The following is a 12185-nucleotide window of genomic DNA, read 5'->3' as shown; positions in this document are numbered from 1 at the left end:
ATATTTTATTTTAATAATTTATATTATTACAATTTGTAATATTTGTATAATTTTAGTACAATTATATGTTATATATTAATACAAAACACAAAATTTTTGTATATGATTTCTTTTATTGACATTGAATCGTAGATAAAGAAGTTGTGTATATCCATAGAGACAATTTTTATGCTTTTAATTTATTTTGCTGTTTGAAAAGTTATAGAAAAAGAATTTATATGTAAAGAGTATGAGTATGAGGTGTTTTAACAACAATTATATTGAAAAATAAAGTTAACAAATATAATAAGTTGCTTTTATATAAAAATTTAGTTGAAAATCTGTCATTATTATTTAATTTTAAGATATAAGTTATTAAAGTATAGTTTACTTGTCGCTGTGTATTATCCTAATACAAAAGAAACCTACGCATAAAGGGCCTAAATTACTGATTTTATTTAAAACATTTCTCTCAATTTATACAAAATTACCTTAAAACTAACTTAACTAATTTTACTATCAACGTTAAAATAATATGTTGTCTGTTATCACCAATTTTAGTGAACTATATTATTTTTAATTACATTTCAAACAAGGTTCAAAAAACGACGCAAGTCCAGGCACTTGTGATTTTTTCTTCTATTGTCTTTAGAAATACATTTTTATTATCATAATTAGATACGGATAATTAGATATTTAAAAATGTTACAATGTTAGCTATTATAGGATATTCTTTACCCATGTTTTTTCTTAGTTCATAATTCGGAGAATTTGAACGATAACAGACTTATAATAATAATAAACTGATCATTATAATAAATAAGTGTTCATGCTTAAACAATAATTCACATAAAATATTTATTTTAAATGTATTATAAATTTTTTTTAGAAACTGAACTCTTTAATTCACAATTTAAAAGTATTGTCCGGTAATATATCCCTTTAATTATTGCAACTAAATTTATTTCAAAAACAGCAATAATATTTGCTTAAACTAATTTTCTATTTCTATTTTTTTAAAACTATTTTTATTTATTTATTAATGATTTCTTTCATTTTACGCATTGAAAGAAATCACTTTGCAAAATTTGCAAAGTGAATTAATCATTTGCAGTTTTTTTGAAAAGTTTTGCAGTTTACTTTTGCAAAGCGCAAAGTAAAAAGTGTTGGTGCAACAGAAACTGCAAAGAAAGCAGTTTTTTGTCAAATATTTCACTTTTCTTTTCATACTTTACTTTTCATTGAAAAGTACTTTGGTGCAACGCTTTGCATTTTTTGAGTGTTTTCAAAACTTTGCATAACTCAATTCTCAAATTAATGCTTTATGTTCTCAATGAGAGAAAAATGCTCAAAAACTCATAAAAATTTGCAAAGTGAAAAGTGTTGGTGCAACAGGGCCCAGCTCATTTAAGGATAATATTCATTTTGATCTCTTTTATTCAAATCAATTATTTTTTAGGTCCAGAACACAACAAAAAAACATAACTTTGAACACTCTTTAAAACAATTTGAAATTGCTTTCTAATAAAACCATGTTTTCGATTCCATCATTTAAAACAGAATGACATTTTCATGGAAACCGACAGAAATCCGATTGTATACGAAAAAAACTAGCAAGACTGACAAATAATAAAAAAAATTTGATTTCCTGCTGTCTGCTTGTCATTCTTGCAAATGTGGCTGCGTCTTTCAAAATCCCTGAAAATGTTAAAATTTTTCAAATATTTTTATTGAAAGCAAATTTGATAATGTCAAAATTCCTTAAGAACTTTATATGCTTATGTTGTTTAAAATGCTTATGTTTAAAAACACTTATTTCGTTTCGTTGAAGCAAAGCAATGTGTTTTTGCCGATCCTTAAAAGCCATCTTAGAAAAAATGTTTTTAATAATTATGTGGCAATACTAAACAAGTCCGGTTACCGATGTAGACTCTACATTATAATTTGACAAGTAAAACTCTACAATATTAACAATAAATAAAAATTTTTGGTGTCGGGAACATATCTAAATATTAATGTTTTCTTTTTATTTCGTTTAAAATATTTCATATACATTTATAAAAAAAGCAACGCACGATATTTTTTCTTTTTAAGTTAAAAAAATTTCCAAAAATAAACGTATTACTCGTAAATATATAATCTTTGAGCAAATAAGTAAACCAATGCCTTGCTGGTATTATACGAAGAAGGAACTGCGTGAAACGCCGTCACTAAGAGATGGCATTCCGCCTGAAACGGAGCAGCGTTACAGAAAGGAAGGAGTCCGTTTCATTATGACATGTGGTACAAATATGGGGTTGGGGCATAATACAATGGCTACAGGAGTCGTTTATTTTCATCGTTTTTATAGATTTCGATCTTTTAAAAGTTTTCCACGTTATCTTACTGCTTGTTGCTGCTTATTCCTTGCTGGTAAAGTTGAGGAGACACCGAAGAAATGTAGGGATATAATAAAAACAGCCAGATCATTGCTTTCTGACAGTCTTTTTTATTCATTTGGAGATGATCCTAAGGAAGAGGTGATGACGTTAGAACGCATTTTGTTGCAGACAATTAAATTCGATTTACAAGTCGAACATCCATACAGTTTTTTATTAAAATATGCCAAATGTTTGAAAGGTGACCCACAACGACTACAGAAGATGGTACAGATGGCATGGAATTTTGTTAATGATTCTTTAAGTACAGTTGTATGCCTGCAATGGGAACCCGAAATAATTGCTGTAGCTCTCATACATTTAGCAAGTAAGTTAAGCAAAATTACCATTGCGGACTGGGTTGGCAGAACTGCAGAACATCAACGATGGTGGGACATGTTTGTATCTGATGTAACAATGGAGATACTTGAAGATATATGTCATCAAGTGTTGGATTTATATCAATCAAATCAGAAGATTGTTAATTTTGATTCTAGTAGTCCGCCGCAGAAACCACCTAGTCGTGCAGATAGTCCAGATCATAAAAGTTTACAAAACGGGCAGACGACCATTAATGCTACTAAAACAAAAATGCTGACAAATAAAACGAATGACCAACATGTGGTAAATGCAGTTACAAGTAATACTAGCGCTGAAATAAATAACATTCAAACAATTACATCGCTAGCGAATTCAAACTCAATGTCTACAGAATCACTATCTGCTCCAGCGCCTATTGCGACCTACCACTTATATCCCCCACCACCTCCACCACCGCCTCCACAAATTCATACATTGCTGACTAATGCTGTCTCTCCTCCACCACCTCCTCAGTCAGAGTATGCAACAGGTAATACTGCTTCAACAAGTAACGTATCAAATTTCGCATCTTTACCACTTCCTTTACCAACACCACCATATGTAATGGCACCGAACAATAATTGGGCACCTTCGCTAGCCAATGCGCATTATGCCAGAGTACCACCACCAATTCACAGACCTACAGGTCCTATGCCTCATGTCAATAATCGAGTTCCACCGCCAATGCCTCCTAATGCCAGTAGTGGATTCTTTCAAGGATCAAATTTTGGACGTCAACCACGTTACTAGCATTATCGCGACACCACATTCAAGTAATATATATACTATATATATGTATACTAAGTTTTGAATATATAGTACGTTAACAAGTTTAATTTCAAGATATTAACTTTTAAATAAAGGTTGTAAAACTAATTTGTTTTTAATTTAACACCTAAATGAAGGTAAATAAAATTAATTATATTCAATTATTTACATCCAAAATTATTCTATAAATTTAAAACAGTAACTCTTCTTTTCTTCTACTATCTCCTAGTATTTTACAATTTTAATTCTATAAAGTTTTATCTTAACTACTGCATTTGTAGATCTGTCCATTAAATTTACAGATTTCTAAAAAATGCCCTATAAAACAATTCATATATGTTATACCATATACAACATAAATGATTGAAAGTTCGTTAAGATGATTGTTTTTTTTTTTTCCTCACATATATACCCTCATTTAATGCACCTCGTTATATGTATTGCATTTTATTTCATATAATTTACCAAAAAGCAATTTATCGTTGCTTCTAATATTTACAATATACTTTGGGTGTCGAAGTATATATAGTTTTCACATTTTCATATAAACCAAAATATAACAAAGTATATTTTTTTAATTTCGATAATAGAATATTTGCATGCATATTGTCAGAAGTTATTTTTGCTTAATTTCTTCAGAACAATAAATAAACGACTTTCTTCACGCACAAGTACTTACTATGATACGAATTGTTATCAAAACTGAAGCTATAATAAATCATAAACATGATTTAAAATTTAATAAAACATTAGGAGTATGTAGACATTGCTCGGTTACTCGGCAAAGTCATAAAATATGTAACAAACTCTAAACACTTCTTTTAATTCTTTCTGGAAAAAGTTAAAAAAATTGAAGTGCCAAGACCGCCGATTTTTTTGATCAATTATTTTTATCAATCGATTACTTTTTTAAATACATTGAATTTTTAATTCAATAGTTTCAAAAACGCTTTTTAATAAGAATGTATTTCATACGTTCATATCGTTATCGTATGAAATAATGTTCCGCATAGATGACAACCATATTCAGTAATTGAATATGGTTTGCATGTAAAAACATGCAACACTTTTGAGTCAGCCGCAAAAGCTGATCTGGGCCCTGTTACACCAACACTTTTCACTTTTCACTTTGCAAATTTTTATGAGTTTTTGAGCATTTTTCTCTCATTGAGAACATAAAGCATTAATTTGAGAATTGAGTTATGCACCAAAGACTTAACATAATTTACTTTGCACTTTGCAAATAAAAATTTCACTGCAAAGCCTTTGCATAAAATGCAAAGCAAAGCGTTGCACCAAAAAATTAGATCACTTTCATTTTGTATTGGTTTTTGAAAGCATTTCGATTCTGTATGTATGCTTGTTTTTTGTTTGTTTGATATTTTGATGCTATGAGTACATGATTTATGCATAGTATGTACTTATGAGTTTAATTTTTGTTTAAAATAAAAGTTTTTAAAATAATATTTTATTTTAATAATTTATATGATTACAATTTGTAATATTTGTATAATTTTAGTACAACTATATGTTATATATTAATACAAAACACAAAATTTTTGTATATGATTTCTTTTATTGACATTGAATCGTAGATAAAGAAGTTGTGTATATTCATATACATATATTGTGTATATCCATTAAAAGCATTTTTATGCTTTTAATTTTTTTTGCAGTTTGAAAAGTTATGAAAAAAGAATTTAAATGTAAAGAGTATGAGTATGAGTTGTTTTAAAAACAATTATAGTGAAAAATAAAGTTAACAAATATAATAAGTTGCTTTTATATAAAAATTTAGTTGAAAATCTGTTATTATTAATTAATTTTAAGATATAAGTTATTAAAGTATAGTTTACTTGTCGCTGTGTATTATCCTAATACAAAAGAAACCTACGCATAAAGGGCCTAAATTACTGATTTTATTTAGAACATTTCTCTCAATTTATACAAAATTACCTTATAACTAACTTAACTAATTTTATAAATTTTAGTGGATTGTATTATTTTTAATTACATTTCAAACAAGGTTCAAAAAACGACGGAAGTCGCTCTTCTATTGTCTATAGAAATATATTTTTATTTTATCATAATTAGATACGGATAATTAGATATTTAAAAATGTTACAATGTTAGCTATTATAGGATATTTTTTACCCATGTTTTTTCTTAGTTCATAATTCGGAGAATTTGAACGATAACAGACTTATAATAATAATAAACTGATCATTATAATAAATAAGTGTTCATGCTTAAACAATAATTCACATAATATTTGCTTAAACTAATTTTCTATTTCTATTTTTTTAAAACTATTTTTATTTATTTATTAATGATTTCTTTCATTTTACGCATTGAAAGAAATCACTTTGCAAAATTTGCAAAATGAATTAATCATTTGCAGTTTTTTTGTAAAGTTTTGCAGTTTACTTTTGCAAAGCGCAAAGTAAAAAGTGTTGGTGCAACAGAAAGTGAAAAGAAACCAGTTTTTTGTCAAATATTTCACTTTTCTTTTCATACTTTACTTTTCATTGAAAATGCAAAGCGTTGCACCAATGTACTTTTCAATGAAAAGTAAAGTAAAATAAATGGATTGATATATATAAAATGTATATAAATGATTTTGTAGGCTTTACCCTACTTAATTTAATTGTGTATTTATTTACTTGAACAAGAAATAATAATTCAATTTCGTGTGATAAAATTATACGAGTTCGTTTTTGATTCTTAGTTTTCGAATCGCAAATAGAATGACAATCCTTTTTTACTAAATAAAAATATTCTTAGCTTTTTTACAAATTTTCATGCATAACCAACTCATCTCATTTTCAGTATTTACTTGTTCATGTTTGCATGGCCAACTCATATCATTTTCAATATTAAATGGTGAATATGCAACCGCCACAATTTAATATAATAACTACATATTTAATTCTTTTTTTGTGTGAACTCAATTTACTCGAACTCGCAAACGGCCTTAATTGAATATTTTATGATTATTAACAAACATGGTGTTTAAATTAATTAATAGTGTTTGTGATTATATTATTGTAATAAATTTAGGGTGGCAACTCTATTTTGGAATATGTAGTTTGGATTCCGGTGGTCGATAAAATTGTTAAAATGAATTTGTTACGTAGGTCGTTGAGTAAATCGTTGTTAATAACTCCAATAAAAAGTGTAGGAGTTACAGGTAATTTAATATTATTTTCATATGTTATGTATAATATAATGTTGTTTTTAAGAACCGCGTTCGATAAAGAGATGGGTTGCTCCAACGTTACGTGAACTTCGCAAACGAGCGAAGAAAATAGATCTCCAAAATCAACCAAATCCTAGATCTGGTTTTGTTGAATGGAATTATCGTGCAGAATTATATGCTTTTACTAAGCGATTGAATGAAAATATTGATATTTCCCTACTGCAGACTGCGTTCACACAAAAGTCGTACATCCATAAAGAAGCGAACCGGCAACGTGATTTAGGCATCGAAGAAACAGATATACAAATTAATGACAATTTAAAGTTATCTGAACATGGCGAAAATATCGCAAAAGCTTACATTAGCACATATTTACAGTATTCCTTGCCGAAGGTTCCGGAAGAAGGAAGAAATGCAATCTTAAAATATTTAACTAGCATCGAAACATTGGCGTATATTGCATTACATCTTGGGATGAAAGATTTATTACTTGATACGGAATATCCTCCAACCTCCGAGGCGCTTTCACGCTCTCTTCTTGCTGTTATTGGTGCATTACAGGAATCCAGTGGGTCTGAACGTTCCTTTTTATTCGTACGAGATTTTATTTGCACACATTTAAATCAGCGAGATTTATTAGAAATTTGGCATATTCAAGACGCATGGAACCTACTTAAAGATACGTGTAAATTGCAAAATATTCCTAATCCAGAGCCCAGACTCATTGGGGATTGTGGCAAAAACACTGTATTGGCAACCTACAATGTTGGTATATATGCTAATAAGAAAATGATAGGAAAAGGTATATAGGTAGATATTAATAAATTGTTAAGTATTCAAACAAAAATCTTTTTAGGCTTCGGGGAAGATGCATCAACAGCCATTGAAATTGCAGCTATTGATTCATTACGAAATTTATTTTCAATCAATGAGCATGCACGTTTGTTTGATTTTGAATTATTAATAGAACCAAAACAGAAATTAAATTAACATAAAAGCGAATCAATTTAATGATTCATCTAAATGTTGAGCATTATATTAAAATTAAAATTGTGCTTCTGTAACAACCAAAATTTGTTCACTACTTAAATTTGGTATATTTTATTTCTAAAAACAAGATGTATTTTTTTTAAAGCTACAAGAGTTCATCAATCAAAAGATTTTACTATTTGGCCTCATTCCGTACCATCATGCTTCGAGCTTGTACCGATCTTTTCAGGAGTACCATCTTCGGGTTTACTTTCAAGTGAGAATGGAGGTATTTTGCAATCAAATGTATGACCATCTTCCCTTTCCAATCGAAATGTGCCCCACATATGTCCACTTGGCGCTTGCAAGCTCACATGACTACTATATTGAAACGCAGGTAAGCGAGCACTTAATATTGGTTCTTGACCAACTACACCTCGACCACGGACTGTTTCAAGCGTCCCAGAAAGTGAAAATATACGCCAATGTCTTTCCCGTAGCTGCACACTCATTTCTCCAAGATTTTCTAATCGAATACAATACCGCCACTGTATAAAGTTGAACTATTTATTTAAATACTTATAGACAAATGTAAAGGTTTACCCAATATACAGATGACGCTGGTGTTTCTCGGCAACCCATATAAAAGGGTATGACAGTAATCCGTACATTTTCAGTTGTTTCTCTATGCACATCGCTTAATTCTAACCAAGGATGATTTTTCTCTTGCCATGCTTTTAATGTATCATGTGCCTTAAAGGGTGGATCTTTTTCAGCATCTGGTGCTAAGAATTTTTCAAACAGTTCATGATGAAGGGGATTTTTTTCAGCTGATGAATATGGCATAATATCATCATGTGCAACATAATCAAGGCCAGGTATAGCATACAAACTCCGATTTGAATCCTGGTTGCCTAAAAATGTTACAGCTTCAGTTTGTGCCCTCTATGTTGGATTAATACAGTTTGAGTGATTATAATAAAAAGAATTTTAAATTTATACTCACAATAAAAGGACAATCTCTTGAATCAATAAGGACTTGGTAAAACGTATGTAATTTACCCTTAACCTCTTTAGAACTCGTCTCAGTATTACTAACTGCTGAATCTTGTCGTATTGTTTGTTTGTCGGATGTTCCAACGTCTATAATACCACTTTTATCCTTTTCTACATCTGCATTATTGCTTGGAATTTTTTTCCCTTTGTCTATAATAAAAGCTGATTCCGTTAGCTTCTGTTTTTCCGTAGATTGTTTACTAGGGTTGTGCAAGTCGCGATCATACACACGTGCTGACCATGGAAATAACACAACGCCACGGTATCCAAATATACGATGCAAAAAGAGCTGTCCAGTTTCATATTTTCCCTCTATTTTAATTGGTTCTAGTCGTCCTACTTCAGCTAATCTAGTTTTATGAATGGTAAACAATGTAACTGCATTTAGCTCACATAAAGTGGTATCACAATTTTTGTTATGCAATTAATTTAATACTTAAAATCAAATTAATTGAAAAACGCTGTTTGTCTAAAAATATGTTATTTGCACTTTCAGACTTACTTTTTAGGTGGCTGTTTTGTTAAATCTCTTTTTATTGTATGTAAAAATATATCAGCGGTAAATATCAGCTGTCGTGTATTGCTTTTAAGTTTTCGTAATAATCCAAAGCCCATTTTCTCAACCTTCACTTATATTTAAACCACAGCCCCTTTGCACAATATAATGGATTGTTTTTAGTTAAAACTATTGAAATACATAGAGAATTTTGAATATGTGTCCAAAATATTTGCAACTGAAAGATTTTGTCAGATTTTCATAATTGCTTTTTTATTTGAGTTGTCAAAAAACAAACTATCAAAGATAAACATTTAAATCGAGTTGGCAGCACTATTGTTTTCTATTTTTCTGATTTTACCTTTCAAATTAAAATTTTCAGTTTATCACGTATTTTTAATATTATATATAAATCGATGTTTTGTCGATGTACTTATAAAATTTTAAGTAAGTTCCTATATTGTATTGCTTAGAGATAAATTTATCATCCATGCAAGCTTTCTCAGAATGCTAGCGCAATATTTGAATGAATTGGCAAAGAATACCGAGAAATAGCAGCGGGAGCTTCAATAAAAAATTCAAATCAACTTATCGCTTAAATACTTATATAAATATGATTGATTATTATCCTCTTAAAATTGTTAAAAATTGTCCTAGCATATATTTTTATTGACAAAATTGAATTTGTTAACAATAATTCAATAATTGGTATATGTATAATTGGTATAGGTTTTTATTTATTAAAAGGTGGTAAAAATGTCTGATTTTTGAAATTTTGAATATTTGCATATTTAATTTTTTTATGAGTAAAATTATTATTATATTAAGCTAAATGGCAAATGATCGATTGTGTTAAAATTTTCAAAAATAAAAATTCAACGAACACAACTTAAATTATTTTATACTTCTTTTGAGTTTAAATTAACCACTAAAGTAATTAACAATTATATTGTAAAAACACCAACATTATGATGAACAAAACATTCATATAAATACAAAGAACTTAATAACAATTAGTATAAAATAATATGTTCTTTTTGTGTAACATATATTTTTAACAAAGTTCAATGCAGTTAAGTCAACTTTTTGACTTAAGTCATGACTAAACTTAATAAATTTAACGAACCGAAAGTATGTTATAAAAAATTTCTCAACGTTTTATTGTTATATTATAAGATATATGATACTGTGCTAAAAAAAAAAGAAATAAACCTTAGTGTAAGGCTGGATCTTGATGACGTTTAAAGTACATGCCTATTATTCTGTTAACCACAACTCTAATTTGCTATTATTATTAATAGGTACTCAAGCTTTAGTTTGTTTAATTAACTTTTATTAATAAAAGTTATTACGTTCGCAGTAATCTATTAGGCCTGACATGTTTGGTCTAGTATAGCTTCTTTGTAAAATTAAATGCTGAAATCAATTTATAAACTCTTATGACACTTTACGGTATATAGACTGCACATAGTTGCAGACAAAAATCACTAATAACCAATAGTTTCTGCCTCTTCGAGGTTTAATTTTTATGCATGAAGGATTTTAATTACATTTGATTCCATCATTTACCACGTATGTGGTCGTTTTCATCTTTTCAACCATATTTTCTGGATTAATTGGTCCAATCCGACCTTGTATCTCTTGGCTTAGTGGAAGTCACCTATTACAGAAAAAAGGTGTGTTGTGCGTGGTCAGTCTCTGTCGCCATAAATACATCCCTGCTTTCTTATGCATCATCCCGGTCAGTATCTGAGTAAAACAATCATTTTTGCTTCCCGAGTCGGGTATAATAGGTATCAATCTAGCCGTACCTTAGTAGGCATAATTTCGGTTATGTTAACTTGTGTTTTATTTATTTCATTCAAATGAAATTAATATATCTTAAAAAATATATAAATAAACCATGTACAACTACGACCTGTTTGGTTATTTGTCGGAGGTTTGATACCGTGTTTCTGCATGCTAGTGAATTCCTACGAAAAGCCATTATACTAACTCACTTCTGTCTGCTGCATCATTAATAATATTTACAAAATTTTCCTCTGTAAGAATTGCCTTCTCAAAATATAGCATTCTGTGCATTCTTAAGATAGGACACTTACCCAATCGATGTTTTGAATCTTCGATTTCTCCTATTTTGCACAACGAAACAACGCCTGTTCGATGTTGACCAAAATTTTTACCATTCAATCAAACGAGGTCACATCTCGCCTTACCTGAGGTCACATGAGTCTTACCTCGTCTAGATAATTTTACCAATATTAACATTGAGATGTATTTGCCATTCAAATAATAATAGCTAATAATAAAAGCATTAAGATATTTTATATCAATTCCAATCCAAACCTATTAAGCATTTTAGAAAAATAAACCTTATTCTTTGAACTAGACTATCCACAGCAGAAATTTGTAGTAGTTTTGATCGGTGATACTAGAATTCTAATAACTCACAAAAATTCCTCATAATTCACAATAATAACTTTATTGTTTTATTTGATACCCTTTTAACCTTGCCGCAGGAGTAGACAGCGAACGGTTCTAAAGGACAATCTAAAACTCAATCTACTACACATCACACCGATATGTGTTATCATAGAACACGTTTAGGATTTAGTATGAAACTTATAGAATGTTAGTAAAATCATGTACACTACAAAACAACGAAAGGTATACAGCATCTTGAGCCTGGACGTGTCAAATATTTCCTTCATCCAGATACAACAATAACACAAACAACACGGATTAATACAGATAATATTTTCTACTGCTCTTATAAAAAATATATATTTAATATATTTACATTTAGACTTTTTATTATATTTATATGGCTTTAAGATAAAGCTAAAAAGCTAAATAATGATTTGAAGACCACTAGTTACTAGAGTTCTTAGGTTAATTTCTACTTACATATATATACACATGTTCATATAAATAAATATAT

At 29.2% G+C, this 12185-nt stretch overlaps 3 protein-coding genes across 3 annotated transcripts; 2 read left to right on the top strand and 1 right to left on the bottom strand.

Moving 5' to 3' along the window:
• Positions 1–2052: 2052 nt before the first annotated feature.
• Positions 2053–3632, top strand: LOC119682888 (cyclin-K-like). Its single transcript, XM_038096424.1, has one exon. The coding sequence runs from the start codon at positions 2142–2144 to the stop codon at positions 3504–3506; it is 1365 nt and encodes a 454-aa protein (XP_037952352.1). The 5' UTR covers positions 2053–2141; the 3' UTR covers positions 3507–3632.
• A 2947-nt stretch (positions 3633–6579) lies between these two features.
• Positions 6580–7749, top strand: LOC119678970 (39S ribosomal protein L44, mitochondrial). Its single transcript, XM_038091101.1, has 3 exons — positions 6580–6714; positions 6767–7525; positions 7580–7749. Exons 1-3 carry the CDS (start codon positions 6645–6647, stop codon positions 7711–7713), a joined length of 963 nt encoding a protein of 320 aa, XP_037947029.1. The 5' UTR covers positions 6580–6644; the 3' UTR covers positions 7714–7749.
• Positions 7750–7779: 30 nt separating this feature from the next.
• Positions 7780–9576, bottom strand: LOC119678969 (polymerase delta-interacting protein 2). The gene is made up of 4 exons (XM_038091100.1): positions 9251–9576; positions 8699–9098; positions 8296–8637; positions 7780–8240 (listed from the first exon to the last, which is right to left on the bottom strand). Exons 1-4 carry the CDS (start codon positions 9361–9363, stop codon positions 7899–7901), a joined length of 1197 nt encoding a protein of 398 aa, XP_037947028.1. The 5' UTR covers positions 9364–9576; the 3' UTR covers positions 7780–7898.
• Positions 9577–12185: the final 2609 nt, after the last annotated feature.

This window comes from Teleopsis dalmanni, chromosome 2 (assembly GCF_002237135.1).
Source record: "Teleopsis dalmanni isolate 2A chromosome 2, ASM223713v2, whole genome shotgun sequence".
In the NCBI taxonomy this organism is placed as follows: domain Eukaryota; kingdom Metazoa; phylum Arthropoda; class Insecta; order Diptera; family Diopsidae; genus Teleopsis; species Teleopsis dalmanni.
This window is presented reverse-complemented; position numbering and strand designations above follow the sequence as displayed.